At 41.7% G+C, this 15,519-nt stretch overlaps 3 protein-coding genes across 6 annotated transcripts in view; 2 read left to right on the forward strand and 1 right to left on the reverse strand.

The window, feature by feature from the left end:
• Nucleotides 1-646, forward strand: part of LOC129741761 (ubiquitin carboxyl-terminal hydrolase-like) — a 35,320-nt gene extending 34,674 nt beyond the window's left edge. For all 4 annotated transcript variants that reach the window (XM_055733546.1, XM_055733545.1, XM_055733547.1 and 1 more), the window contains one exon: nt 5-646. In XM_055733546.1, coding sequence (XP_055589521.1) covers nt 5-517 — 513 coding nt within the window. In that variant the 3' untranslated portion in view covers nt 518-646. The remainder of the gene's footprint in view (nt 1-4) is intronic.
• LOC129741758 (glucose dehydrogenase [FAD, quinone]-like) lies at nt 571-2,795 on the reverse strand. Its single transcript, XM_055733540.1, has 2 exons — nt 2,386-2,795; nt 571-2,326 (listed from the first exon to the last, which is right to left on the reverse strand). Exons 1-2 carry the CDS (start codon nt 2,665-2,667, stop codon nt 890-892), a joined length of 1,719 nt encoding a protein of 572 aa, XP_055589515.1. The 5' UTR covers nt 2,668-2,795; the 3' UTR covers nt 571-889.
• Nucleotides 2,796-3,579: 784 nt separating this feature from the next.
• LOC129745257 (sphingolipid delta(4)-desaturase DES1-like) overlaps nt 3,580-15,519 on the forward strand; it is a 30,656-nt gene continuing 18,716 nt past the window's right edge. Inside the window, exon 1 of the mRNA XM_055738212.1 lies at nt 3,580-4,861. Coding sequence (XP_055594187.1) covers nt 3,849-4,814 — 966 coding nt within the window. The 5' untranslated portion in view covers nt 3,580-3,848 and the 3' untranslated portion in view covers nt 4,815-4,861. The remainder of the gene's footprint in view (nt 4,862-15,519) is intronic.

A 15,519-nucleotide genomic window follows, 5' to 3' on the forward strand; every position in this document is an offset into this window, starting at 1 on the left:
TCAGTACGAAGCGTACGTTGCTAGTCAGAATGCGGAACCGGATGCACACAACACCGGTCATCCGGCAGGCTTATTCTACATGCGTCAGTACGCACGCAATGCCTGTGGAACAGTGGCTCTGGTCCATGCGGTTCTTAATAATCCAGATATCGAACTAGAACCGGGCAGCCCACTTTATAGTTTTTTGGAACGTGCCAAAGCTGCCAACCCCGAAGACAGGGGCAAAATGTTTGAAAGTGATGCTGCTATCCGAGAGATTCATCAAGTACTAGCAACCGAAGGTCAAACGGCTGCTCCCCATCCTGACGATGAGGTTTATCATCATTTTATTGCATTCGTGCATGCGGAAGGCAGATTGTACGAACTGGACGGAAGCAAACGACGCGGTCCGATAGAACATGGACCGACAACGCCGGAAAACCTGCTTCACGATGCTGTGGCCGTGTGTAAACAGTACATTGAGCGAGACCCGGGAGAGGTTGGGTTTAGCATGATGGGATTGGTGCCTACCCAATAAAAATGAAGGAACTTTTCGGTAAGATTCTCATCAGATGACGGACAACACTCGGATTGAACTTTGTAACTTTTCATTTTATTCATGTATTTATAAAAATTTTAAATTTAAATGATATCAAATATCACAGAACATGCTTTGTCAATTTTCTTTACGTATTCGAAACTTAAATGTTTTGATTAAAACCCGATTTTGAGTAATTTTCAATAATTTTGTTAAGAATTTCGTGCCAGATATTTGTTTCTTAACAGGTTAACGTTGATATACCTTTTTACCTTCTTTTTTTTCTTAAAAATATATCTATAAATAAGGTAAAAGTTTAATTTTATATTGATCTTTTAAACATCAAACACTTTCACTATTCGGTTTTTTAACCTAAACCTTAACAGAAAACTTAACATTGAGAAAATATTTGGCCAATGCTACAATAACGGAATTAGGATTACCACTTGGAAGATTTGGCAAAATTGACCCGTCTATCACGAAAAGCCGTTGAAGTTTGTGCACAGAAAAATCTCTGTTAGAAACAACGGCTTCGTCGTCATCGACCGGACCCATCCGACAAGTGCCAATCGGGTGATACACGGTGAGTGTTAGTTGCTTCACGTAACATTCCCAATATGGATTTGTACCAAATGACAGGGTTTCACAACCCGGAAATGGTTTGGGGTTGAGTTCAGCGCCCAATTGTTGCAGTGCTGGTTGTGATAAAAGTTTTTCTAGAATTTTTATTCCCTTTATTAGAGTTTGAACGTCCGATTCAGCCTGAAGGTAGTTCGGCTGGATTATTGGATTGGAATGCGGATCTTTGGATTGTAGTCGGACAAATCCTTTGCTTGCTGGACTCAGAAGAATAGGAAGAACCGTTACGGACTGTTGATTGTTGTCGATCAATGGTTGGTAATATTTTTGCCAAACGTCCTGGCGCAGATTTATCATTTTGTAAAGGTTTCGTCCGGAGTCGATTGTCAGGCCAACCGGGAGAACCATGTAACCTAAATTTAGGGACCTTAAGCTAATTAAACTTTCACATCCTCCAAAGGATATGGAAGAATCGTTTCCTTCTTTGAATATATAGTTGATCAGATTGAACGGACTTAGTATGCTTAACGGATCCAACGGAAGTTTTTTCGATAGTAAAACCAAGTCCATGCCAGTGGAAACATGATCTTGTAGGTTTTCTCCCACCGGTAAATCAACAATCGATTTAGTGCCAATCGTTTCAAGATGTCCTTTTGGTCCTATTCCACTTTGGAGTAATATTTTGGAACTACCAATTGTTCCTGCCGATAAAATTACGCCCTTGGTTGCCCGTATTTCATGAATACGGCCTTCTTTCTCAAAAACGACTCCAACAGCAATTTCTTTTTCGATCAACACCTTCAAGACCAAAGCATTAAATATCAATTCGTGTGCTTCACGTTTCTGTTGCTCGTAAAAATGACTTGTAGTCCATCTATCTCCCTTCCTGGTAGTAACATTAGGTCTGTAGAAAGATCCTTCCTTCAATCCTAGAGAAGCGCCAGCAAGACTGAAAGCTTCCCCTAAACTAGTCCCAAATTTTGTGTCTTCCATTTGAAGCAGTTCATCTTCACCCCATCGTTGGAAATATTCCATAAACTGGTTCAATTGATTATCACCCGAGAACCATCCTTCGAAATCCTCTCTCTGAGCCCGATAGTGTACCATATTGTTGAAGACGTGGGATCCACCGAAAACTTTCCCTGAGGGCCAGAAACTTTTCTTACCAACCATGGCTCCACAAGCACTTTTTTGTGACTCAGTACGGTACTGCCAATCGTAGGCGGTTTTCTAAAATAAAAATAGATCCCTTCACCCATTAACCTAAAACACATTTATGACCAACTCACCTGTAGCAAGGGCTGCATTAGGGGGATATCCATCAGCCCCGCTCTCATGGAACCAGCTTCCAGGACCAAAACATCCGACGAGGGAATGCCGGCAGCTACAATCGACCCAGCCGTACCGGTTCCCACGATGATGTACTCATATTGCACCCTTGAGGGAACGGTCCATCGGTGCCAGAGACGATTCCAGTGATAGGAACCGTTCAAAAACCAGTACAGCACCGTTGTGGCGAACAAATAAAACAGGAAAGTCACCCAAGCGGACAGTTTGACCAGGAACATCATCAATGGCCACCGGTTTATGATAACGGTATCATGTGTACTACTGCTGAGCGCGCTGGGTGACCTGGGTGAGTGAGTGAGTGCGTGGTTGAGTTGAGAGCCGCTGTTGTTTTGATTTTTGAACACTGGAAAAAAATGTCATTTAGAATTTGGTTAAGCACGGAAAGAATCATTGGTAGATAAATTCTTGCTCTGTGAGCGCCACCTCTGTCAAATCGTGTAAAATCTGTCGGAATTCTATAGAAGCTAAGCACTTTTCGGACAACTTTTGTACGGGAAACAGCAAAACATTGCATCAAATCTAACTTTCAATAGACCTATTTGCCGCTAGTCGTATTCTTGTCACAATTCAGGGCGGTTCACTAACACTTTTTCATTTTGGGAACATTAACCTAAAAAACGACCGTGTTCGTCGACCGGCTGTTCGATTTTTGCACTGGAATTTTTGAATTTTTGGAGGTTAATTGTCCCGTTCTTGTCCGTGTGGGACGCCAGTTGATAAGCGTGAGAAATGTAAAAAAAAACTATTAAAGGGATATAATCTTTAAAAATGCAAAAATTTCTGAAGAAAGGCAGAAAAAGTTATTTTGCAGTCAACTTTTAACTTCTCCCTATTGCCTGCAATTAAACTTGATTAAGCGAGAAACATCATCCACCTGTTGTCATTCAGTCAATTATAGTCAAAAATATCTTGCAGTGAAAAGGCGTTGCTAAATTAATAAAACACAACAAAAAACATTTTTTATTAAAAAAAAAAAGTTTGGATCTTATTGTTTCGGCGTTTTAAATTTTCCATTGAACAGTGTTACATATTGAGTTTTTTTTATCAGCACTCATGAGTGATTATATGAATGTGTGCGAAACGAAAGTGCCGCGTGTAGTGATATTTGTAATTTGTGATGTGATGTGATCAGTCAGTCGCAGAGTCAAGTTGAGTCAGTCGGTCGCCTTTGAGACTGCTGCAATTCGGATTCGGGAAGCAGCCAGAATATTTGGTTCCGTTCGGTGATTCCGTCCGTCAGCGAAAATAACGGATTGTGTGGTTTCGGGTGAAATATTTACGGGTCTGTTGCTTTAGTTCACTTGGTTCATGTTTCCGTTCTCCGAGTTTGGCTTGATTTGACATTTTTACGCCGTTTCGAGCAAGTTCAAGTTGCCGGTATCGCGTTAAGTTTTGAGAAGCAATGGGGCAACACGTATCGCGTACGGATTTCGAATGGGCCTACACGGAGGAGCCGCACGCAAGCCGCAGGAAGATGATTCTGGCGAAATACCCACAGATAAAGAAACTGTTTGGATATGATCCGCAGTTCAAGTGGGTAGCAAGCTCCATGGTTCTGATGCAGCTGGTGACGTTGTTCGTGATAAAGGATCTTTCGTGGAAGATGATTTTCCTGCTTGCTTATTGTTGGGGTGGAGTCATTAACCATTCGCTAATGTTGGCGTGTCATGAAATTGCTCACAATTTAGCTTTCGGCCATTCACGGCCGATGGCTAATCGGTTGTTTGGATTTTTCTGCAACCTCCCCATCGGATTGCCCATGTCTGTGAGCTTCAAAAAGTATCACCTCGAACACCATCGCTATCAGGGGGACGAAGTAATCGATACCGACCTGCCGACTCTTCTGGAAGCTAAGCTTTTCTGCAACACATTTGGAAAATTCATATGGGTTTGCCTGCAACCTTTGTTTTACATTTTCCGTCCACTTATTGTGAACCCGAAACCACCGCAAAGGTTGGAGATCGTAAATGCCATCATCCAGCTTACATTCAACACAATCGTGGTGTATTACTTTGGATGGAAGATTATGGTTTATCTGATTGTCGGATCTCTACTGGCAATGGGATTGCATCCGGTTGCGGGTCATTTCATATCCGAACATTACATGTTTGCCAAAGGCTTTGAGACCTATTCCTACTATGGGCCGCTCAACTGGATCACGTTCAATGTTGGGTACCACAATGAGCATCATGATTTTCCGGCCGTTCCGGGACGACTGCTACCGGAAGTGAAACGAATTGCTCCGGAATTCTACGACACCATCCCGCAGCACAGCTCCTGGACCCGGGTGCTGTTCGATTTCATCACCGATCCGGCGGTCGGTCCATACGCTCGCATCAAGAGGAAGGCGCGTGGGCTAGATTCGTAAGGAAAAGTCAACAACAAACACAAAATCAAAGCACGGAAGCGCTATAGGTAAGTTTCCCGAAATCACTTCCCGTTCGGCTGATCAGATCGAATCAATGAATTAAAAAAAAACGGAGATAATGATTGTCTCGATTCATAACACCTGGGGATTTGTTTTATGGTTGCCGAAATAACCTTTTTCTCGGTACCTAATCAATTATTTGTCTTGTTCAGCTGATAACGAGTCAATTATTGGAGGTTGTTGGGTTTAGGCTGGAACCAACAACTTTGAGATAACGGGCGGGTGGCGTTTCATTATGAGTAAAGATAACGACTGCAAAGTCAGTCAGAGGTTTTAGCTTTATCTAATAAAGCACTGCAGAGACGATTTATTACTTTAAATCTTAACAGTTTTGAACTGAAAACATCCATTTTATAGTTGGATAATTTACATACATAATGAATACCGGATAGAACGTCCAGATTTACCAATTAAGTTGAAAAAGGTTAATGGAAATTTTGACAGAAAAAAATAACATATATTAAAACAATGACAATCTGTTCTATTATTAGTTATCACCATCAGCACAGTGGATATCTGACGATGAGTTGTTTTTTTATCATTGGATTTGATTTTATTTTATTTTATCGAATTTAGACATCCGCTGATAAAAGACAACAACAACAACGAAATTCTATAGATGATTTATATTAAAACTTTTATTTTCTCGAAATTTCGGATCCAAATCACAAGTTCATGATTTGAAACTAACACGATATTTGCAACATGATTTTCAATAGTCGGTTTAAAAAAAACTATAGGAAAAAAGGGCTGTGTTGCGTGTTACTAATTGCTTGTAACGAAGCAATAATGTCTTTGTTATCGCAATTTTATTACCTGGTGTTGATACCTACGTTCTCCTAGACATGGTAGACATGAATCAGACAGAACGGAAGTGATTGATGGTAAAATAGTAAGATTATATTTTAAAGGGCAAAATATGATGAAACAATTCTTCTGAAACACAGTTTTTTTTTCAGAAATATAATGTGATTTTTAACAGTTCATGTTGGTTCCTGAGTACAAATTAGTTTCCGAGTATAAATAAATCCTACCTTAAACTGATTGTAGGAAAAATTGTTTGCTCTAAATTTTTTCCTGGATTTTTTTCTGCAAAGATGATTCATGACTAACAATTTGGATTTCCTATTACCTACCTCGGAATAACTCGCGACTTTGACATAATAATATTTGGCATTATTTGCCTATCGCATGCAATTTATCAGTTAAGAAAAGCTTTTGAAACAAAACAATGATCACGTTCAATTCTCATGACAGATATGGTTACTTATATCAATAGGTATTTTTGAAGCAATTGCACCGATAACTGATTAAATGACATTTTTCATTTGCTTCTCAACGTACAACTGTTATTTTCCACCAAATCCACCAAAATTAAACTGTGCTAATTTTCACCAGTTCTATGAAATATATTTCAGGACAAAATAACGGGCTTGCATACATTCATTGATCCCGTTGATTAATGAGATCGATGGCCAAATAACTTATTTTATCTAAAATCAAATCGCCTGCAATTCCATTTCTAGTGAATCGGATGAACCAAAAACGTTTTGCTCTATACGGTATCGATATCTTAAGTAGAATTACCTACTTGTTTATTTTCACCATCATGCGAGTGGCAGAAGGGTAAACAGTGGCCAAAGTCAGTCATACAAACAACAACGACGACCAAATACACGAGAAAGACGACGCCTTATCATTAAAAAAAAAACTATATTCCCCTCGGATGCTCGGTGGACTTTACACCTATACCAAAATTGTCCCATCGCGACAAGCGTTCAAACTTGTTGTATGATATTGGTACCGACCGCCTTTCTGGAATTATCTAGCGCTACAATACACATATCATAGTCTGTTAATTAACATGCTGGTCAAGTCGCCCCTCGTTCATACGTAGGAATACAATTCTTTTTTCGTTTGTTACGAATAATTTGAATGACCAATCAATAGCTGTTGTAGCGGTAGGTAGTTTAACAAATGGGTAAATGGGTTTGCATTTCGATAGGAAATTTATAACCAACAGTCTAAATTGAATTAGCTACGGCCGGTTTGATGATGAGCAGCAGCGAACCTGCCCCAAATTTGGCTGCGTGCTCTTCTAGTTGGGACAGAAAAAAGTTTCACATTATGACGAAATCGCGTTATTGGACACATAATGAAATCGATGTACACAGTCGGTTTGAAAAGTAAATCCCGTAACGATTTTATTTAAATTACTCATCGAGTGGAATAGCACAAGAAGATTATATAACAGTAAAATATCAATAGCAGTTTAGGTTAGCAAACAGTTTGTGAGAAATCACACTCCCCCGGATTGGCAGCGAACACCTGTTTTTAAGGACAGTCGTCCGGCATTCTTGCAACATGTCATATCCAGCGTATCCGTCTAGCCTTCACCACCTTTTCGATACTGGGTTCGCAAGTTCGTGTTTCTTCCTTCACATCCACACTTCGTTCGCCTGCACGCCGCCAAAGATGGTTCTTATAACACTCATCGCTCGAATACTCCGAGTGTGCGCAGGTCCTCCTCGAGCAATATCCACGTCTCGTGCCCGTAGAGGACAACTGGTCTGATAAGCGTCATTTACAGGTTACACTTTGTGCGGGGGCTAAGTCTTCTCGACCGCAGTTACTTGTGGAGTCCATAGTAGGCACGAATTCCGCTGATAATTCGCCGCCGAATCTCACGGCTGGTATCATTGTCTGCGGTCACCAGTGAGCCGAGGAGAAGTGCCGGCTGTCTATAAAAATGTGGTCGATCTGTGATTGCGTTTGGTACGGTGATCTCCAGGTGGAGCTGGAAGAAGGTACTACGTACGGCCATTCGTTAAGAGGCGGCAAAATCTACGAGTCTTAGGCCGTTATCGTTTGTCAGCTGGTGCGCGCTGAACCTTCAAATTGTCTGTTTGAATTCTCCTCCTGGCCAACCTGAGCATTGAAATCCCCGATGACGATCTTGATATCATGTTTTGGGTAACGGTCCTATTCACGCTCCAGCTGCGCGTAAAATTCGTCTTTGTCGTCACCGGTACTTCCGAGGTGAGGGCTGTGCACGTTGATGATGCTGATGTTGAAGAACCGGCCCTTGATTCTCAACCGGCACATTCGTGAGTTGATCGGCCACCACCCAATCACGCGCTTTTGCATCTTTCCCATCACTATAAAAGCTGTTCCAAGCTCGTGTGTGTTGCCGCTGCTCTGGTTGATGGCATGACCATCTTGGAACGTTCGTATCCTGGAGCCCTTCCAGCATACCTCCTGCAGCGCTGCGATGTCGAATTTGCGGCTCTCCAGCACGTCGGAGAGCACGTGGGTACTGCCCATGGAATTTAGAGATCGGCAGTTACATGTTCCGAGTTACCAATCGCTAGTCGCTTTCCTTCGCGCGGGTCTTTGCCGGTGTCAATTGAATTTATTGTTTATCCATGGCAACAGACATACCACCGTTAAACAGCTCATTACTTACGAAGTTATGGTCTTCAACAAAGTTGTTCAGCGGAAAATTTCCTTTAAAGAATTTATAAATTGGCACAAAAACCATTAGCAGGCTCGGTTACACAGAAGAAACAAAAATGATGATGATTTTTCAGCACAAAATATTCATTTTTCCCATACAAACCTACAAGTTTTTTTTTTTTTGCTTAACTATTTATTGGCTTCACCTCTATTACATAACCGGCCAAGTGTTGTAAAAAAATTGTTTTTTTAAAGATCTATGTTACATGTAATAATCAAATCAGCTATCACTTTATATAATTCAAAATCTTTGTGTTTCAGAATAATTTCTAAGTCCGGAATAATACGTTTATCAATCAAGCTTCTCCAAAGTGGTCTACGATGAGTTTCATATTGACTGCATAGAAAAATAATGTGATTTGGATCTGCAAAACCTTCACCGCACGTACACGTTGCATCTGCGATGATTTGATTCCGAGCCAGATGAGCAGGAACTCGAGAATGGTTAGTGATGAGCTTGGACAGGATAACAATTTGCCTTCTTTCATGTTCGCCGTGTAGAACCATGGTTGTAACGTTACACGAGAGCAAATTCCGAAGCAAAAACGGCCCTTATTCGCTGTATTCCAAGAATTTTGCCAAGATTGCAGTACCATTTGACGAGCCGGAAAAGCGATGTCGAAAGTTGTGAATTCGTAGTCTCCTGAAGATCCATTGATGCAAGCTGACTTGGCCTCCTGATCAGCTAATTCATTGATTGGTATACCTCGGTGAGATGGTACCCATACAAGATGAACATGTGAACCCAGCATTTCGATTTGGTTTATGGTATGTTTAATTTCGTACCAAGCTACAGGGTTTGAAGGCTTAATACTTTTTGCTTGAAGACTCGAAAGACAGCTTAGACTGTCTGATAGAATGACAAATACTCCATTTGGCGACGAACTAAGAATAGCTTTGACTGCTTCTCTGATAGCTAGTAATTCCGCCATGTAAATCGACGCTGACACCGGAATTTTTATGCTGGCAATTCGGTCACCAGATTGATTGACTACCGCATAACCAGTTGAAGTGATATCCTTAGAGCCATCAGTCCCAAGATAGTTTGCGTTGCTGTACGTTTCCTCAAGGTATCTGGTTACTACCTCTGCAGTGGATCCCTCACGATCTTCCGCTAGTATGTTGCGAACCGCAGTATCAACTGAAATATATTTTTTGCGAACCTCTGGACTAAATAAGAAGCACGGAAGGTTGCGAAGAGTTTTGATTGGGAAGAATTCATTGTGTTTTTTAATTGCTCGATGGAGACCGTTGGTTTCAATTCCACAGCTCAAAACGGGTGTTACATATTGCTGATTCCAGCTTTCCAAAGACGCTCTCTTATTCACAAACCGCATAGTCATCATCTCTCGTCTGTTACGTAAAGGCATCAGTCCAGCTACAACTTCAAGGGAACCAGTGTGAGTTGTTTTAGTGGATCCCAAACAAGTTCGAATGGCAGCCCATTGGATTCTGTCCAGAACCAGTGCGTCTTTTTGAGTGATATCGGTCATAAAAATACAACCATAATCTAGTATCGATCGGATGCAGGTCTTTAGGATACATATCATGGATGTTGGGTGTGCTCCCCAATATTGCCCAGATATACTGCGCAAAAAGTTTAAATATGGTGTTACCCGTACGTGGTAAGACCATGTCAAATTTCTTGTGAAATGCATCCCAAGTAATTTCAAAGATCTGACATATTCTACTGTGTTTCCATCAACAGAAACGTCAGGTGGTGGATCTGGTTGATTTTTAGAAAGAAGAAGGCACTTACATTTTGTAGGAGATAGATCTAAACCCAAACTTTTGATTTGGGAAGCGAATATGTCAACTGCTGTCTGGAGTCTTTCGCAGCTTCGATCTAGCAGTTTGCCTCGTACAGCGAGAGTTGTGTCATCGGCGTAATTAATTTTAATAACTCCGGCAGGAACAGCTTGTATTGCGCGACTGATCACGACGTTAAAGCAAATTGGGCTTAATGGAGAACCTTGGGGCAAGCCTTTCCACGTTGTCCGTGAGATAGTTTGAGAGTCCGTGTACGCATGAAGGATCCGTTCTTCAAACAGATGAAAAATACTACTTACAATGCATTCGGGAATCGCCATTGCTCTAAGTTCGCTGATTAGAACATCTATTTCCACATTGTCGTACGCACTCTTTATATCTAAGCTGCATAAGACAACATGTTCTCTTTTCGTTAAAGCTTCCGAAGCATTGTTTACTAGCGGAAGAAGAGCATCCATCGTGCCTCGATCCTTTCGAAAACCATTGATTTCGTCTGGGAATAACAGGTTACTTTCAATATAGTGCTCCAGCCTTTCCTTGATAATCAATTCATAGATTTTCCTAAAACAAGATGCTAGTGATATAGGACGAATTGCATTTACTGAGGTTGGTTGTTGTCCTGATTTGGGAATAGCTACGATTTTGAATGTTTTCCAGATAGTGGGAACCCTACCAGTGTTGAAAATGTGGTTGTATATCAGTAGGAGTTGACGTGCAGCTACCAAAGGTAAGTTTGCAATCACGGAATACGGAACACCGTCTACACCAGGACTCGAGTCTTTTCCAGACTTCAAAACGGCCTTCATGTCATTCATAGTGATGTTGGATATTGATGGATCACAGCATAGACATCTTTGAAATATTGGCGTTGATTTTTGGGCAGTTGAAGGTGCCAATTTTTCCATGAGCTGGTTTATAACATTCTCGGGTATACATTGGTTACTGTTCGAGTTACTGCGACCAGTAAATTTTCTGGCCATTCTCCAAAGCGTGGTTAAAGTCGTGGTACTATCACAGGAGTCACAAAATGTTTTCCAACTTTTCGACTTCTTTGCTTTCACCATCGTTCTGAAGTCGCGTTCAGCTTTTGCGTACACTTCATACGCGTCAGCTGAAAGCTCCCGTTTCCATGTGCGGAATGCATTCCTCGTCGCACGTTTTGCTTCGGACAATTCTTCGTCCCAGTAAGGTTGCGGGATTTTGTTTTCCAACGGGGGTTTGTTTTCCGGTGTCGATCTAAGAAGAGCTTGCCAAATTTTATCAAAAAAGACGTCGAATGATGGTGGTGCTGGCATATCCACCATGGAGGATTAAATAATTTCGGCAAAACACTCCCAGTTGGTTTTTCGAACGTTGATTCCAGTATACGGTTTTGACGATCCTGTTGCATTCCATTGAACCAATATTGGAAAGTGATCACTTCCGTTCGGAGAGTCCAAAACTTTCCAGTCAAAGCACAAACTAAGATCTGATGAAACAAGCGTGATATCGATAGCGCCCCACGACCTGTTAACATCATACCTAGTTGGCTGACCGTTGTTCAGAACTACAAGATTCGCAGCTTCAATTGCCTGGTACAAACGATGACCACGGGTGTTCTCGCTTTCACCTCCCCAGAGATGATGCTTGGCGTTAAAATCACCTCCTATGATACAAGGTTTTGGGACCGATCGCAAAAATTGTTCCAGTTGTTCAGCTGTGACGTCAGATTGCGGGTGAATGTAAACGGATACGACTGTGATAGTTCCTATGCTACTGCGGAACTGACAAGCAACATGGTGCAATTCACGATGTGACGGTATTTCATCATATGCAAGCGGTTGGAAGTCAGATCGAACTGCAAGTGCAACGCCCATTGCATTTCTTCTGACATCTTTTCGAAAAACGGTATGATGCGGGATATTAAAGTGCAAAGAGTGATCGAGATGCGTTTCACTAAGTAATATTACATTACTTTCGTGGGTGTTAATTAGATGTATTAGTGTTGGGCGTTTACTAATCAAGCCTCTGCAGTTCCATTGTAAACAACGGAGCGGTGTTATGTTTGATGTATTATTGCTCTACGTGGCAGTTATCATAAACGTAATTCACCCAAAAAACTGCGTATTTTTTCGTTTAAAATAGCGCCTATTTTCGGGAGAACCATATCTTGAATTTTGGATATTTGTTCCACATCTGCTTCGTCGATTTGCATAGCCTTTACCACGACTTCGATGACTTCTTCGGATTCGATGTTTGATTGGATCGATTCGCAAACCCCTTCCGAAATATTTACCTCGAGTTGGGGAAGCTCCTCGTCCGAATCATTTCCTAAGCGGCGTTTACTCGGCGGACCATTAACGTGTTGAGTGGTTTGGCAGGAAACATCAATCGTTGGTTTGGGTAGTGTTGTGAGTGGAGCAGAATTTGATTCTTGGATTTGAGAGTTGTTTGTTGTTGTTGGTGTTGCACAAAACCAATCAATCCTTCCTTGTGAGAAAGTGTTTTCGCGTTCTTTATCGTTTTTCTTTTTTTGTAGAATCTTGGGGCATGACTTGAAATCGTTTGCCCGATGCGGGCCTAGACAATTAACACAACGCGGGGAGGCTGTAGAGCATTCGTGTGTGTTATCTTCTTCTTCTTCCACTGCGCTCAAGCAACTGTTGCATCGTCGAGAGCTTTTACACGTTTTCTTGTCGTGTCCTAAACGCCAACAATTTCCGCATTGGCGCACTGGGTAAACATATTGTTTAACCGGATATAGGACTCGATTCACTTCTACATGTTGCGGCAGGATTTTACCTGCAAATGTTAATATCACCGTACCCAAGGCAATATCGGTTCCGTCGTCCGATTTTTTCACAATACGACGAAATTGCACTATATCCGGGTTACCAGATTGAAACAATTTGCACTTGTCGTACACTTTCGCAGTATTCAGTTCCTCATCTGTAACCTCAGGTTTGATGTAGGCTACTCCGAGGCATTCCACCAAACGTTGGGGTATGAAGAATCTAATATCTTTCCCTTTTGCTTCTGCCATTCTGTTGGCCACATCTCTTGTTCGCACCAGAATTTTCATCCGGGTTTTTGAGACCGGCATTGCCCTGATGAAATCGGTACCAAACTTCCGTATCATTCCTTTGGCGATTTTCGATGCGATGATATTGCCGTTCAGAGATTCAGCCATAACCAGGTACGAACTTGCATTATCATCGTGATATTTGCGAATTCGATCATTGGTCGTGGATGACCTTGAGTTTTTTTCTTCGGTCATTGCACGACTCAACCCAAGTGATATGACGTGTGGAGAGAAAAAGCAAAACAATTAGCATCAACTTCTGCACAGTCTAACACAATGATGTGATACGTACCGCAGCACAAGAGAGTTAAAAGTTTAAATTTACTAAACGTTCCTTGAAATTTTCGCGAAAAATCATGGATCAGTTTTGAGCGAAAACGATGGTTTTTAGACTCAGGGTTTGAGAAATTTAAAAACGACTCCAAATCGACTCAGTCTACTTAACATACATGACACCGTTTGACGCTACTCGTGACTCGAGGCCCACATTCGGCCTCTTGTCACAATTTGAGGCGATAGGTCCGACGCCTCTCCCCGTGATTCGAGATCCTCTTACACTGCGTCCTCTCGACCCAATTCAAGATGAGAACAACTCGCCTCTCCTCGTGTCTTGAGGGCCCTCTTTCGATCCGTCTCTTGACCCACGAGAACAACTCGCCTCTCGTCGAGTCTGGAGATACTCACATCACCTAACGTGTTCTCCGTCTCAACTCTTTAAGACTAAATCTGAGGCCCAACCACTGGGCACTACATGTTTACGGCACAAGGCCCTCTGTCCGTCGCGAGTCAATCCCAGGAAGTCCAGAAACACAAAGCGAGTTGTCGACGACACTTTCTCTGGTCGCACACGCGGGTCAGGAGACAAGGCCCCCTGAATCCTCTATTGTGTTGACTTTAGTCACCACTCAGCGCAACTACCCGATTTGCAAGTCGCGTGCTTTACTCCCCGAAGCGCAAATCGAGCTGTTGAAGACCGCCCTCATCATGTCGCACTCGTGGTTCGGGCGCATCAATTCCCGAAGCGCGTGTCAAACCCTGACTGTGCTTCACTGACACCTCTTGTGTCTGACACGTCTCTAAGTTTTGACGCAGCATATTCACCACTGTGCGCATCTACTCATTTTGAGAGTCGGGTCTTGACTCTCCGAAACGCAAAACGACTTGATGATCGATCTCCCTCCGGTCGCATCCGCAGTTCAGGGACATGACCCCCTCACCCTCACAACCGAGTACTGGTACCTAAATACCCGGATGCACAGACTTTTGAATGCATGGATGGAAAATAATGAAATTTTCAGTAAAGCTACATGTAAAGTGTACGTATACAAAACTTGGTAACAATCTGTCAAGTGGTTTTTGAAATAGCGTCCAATATTGAAGTTCATTGACAATTATTTTTGGGCAGGATCGAGAAAAATCCAGAAAAATCCCGGTAGAAGACTTAAAAACAGCTGGAAATCAACCATTCGACCAAAGTTCACATAATAAATCGTTTGAAGTCCTCCTAGAGGATCCAATAGTGAGCTAAAATTTTAATAAAAGTGAAGATTATTGATTCCAAATATCAATAGAGAAAGTGGTGAAAAAATCATATTTTTCTGACTGGTTCGTCTGGCTGACTTATTAATAGGTCGGCCTTCATTTGTACAAGATAGAAAAGCTGCCCACCGGTAAAATAAACAAAATACGGTGGTCAAATCGTGCGCAAAATATTTGTACTGCTTGTGGGGAGATATTATGTAAAATTTTGTAAAGGACAGCAAAACGAACTCTTTAGCGGTCACCTGGCAGGTTTCCAAACAAAAACTTTTCGTTGACAAGTCTTGCCTGTATTTCCCAGAGATAAACAAGGAAAAAAAGTGAAAAATTTAATGTTTAGTACTTGAGGAGACTAACTATCTGTAAAAACTGCAAACTACTCAGTCATTCATAACGATCGACACGATGAATGAGAAAAAAAACTGCATCCAAATGCGATCGTTTTCTCTGCAAAGCTCTTCAACAGGTCCCACAAAGTTTATTCTCTGTTTTAGTTGGATCTGGAATCGTGTCATACGCAAAAACGGTGGTGGAGTAATAAAAAGTGAAACATGTTGTTTTTGTACCGAAGGAGGACCGGCTAAAATTGTTATAACTTCGACCAAATTCAATATTTTGAGTTATTTTGATGGTCAAACTTCAGGAAACAGTTAACGTAATCAAAAATAGCATTGATTTGAAAAAAGGTGGTTCATAGTATGCATTGAAGATGGCGCACGTGTTGCCCAAAAATTGAAGTCGAAAAATTTCTGCATTGGA

Source organism: Uranotaenia lowii, chromosome 2 (assembly GCF_029784155.1).
Source record: "Uranotaenia lowii strain MFRU-FL chromosome 2, ASM2978415v1, whole genome shotgun sequence".
Taxonomy (NCBI): Eukaryota; Metazoa; Arthropoda; class Insecta; order Diptera; family Culicidae; genus Uranotaenia; species Uranotaenia lowii.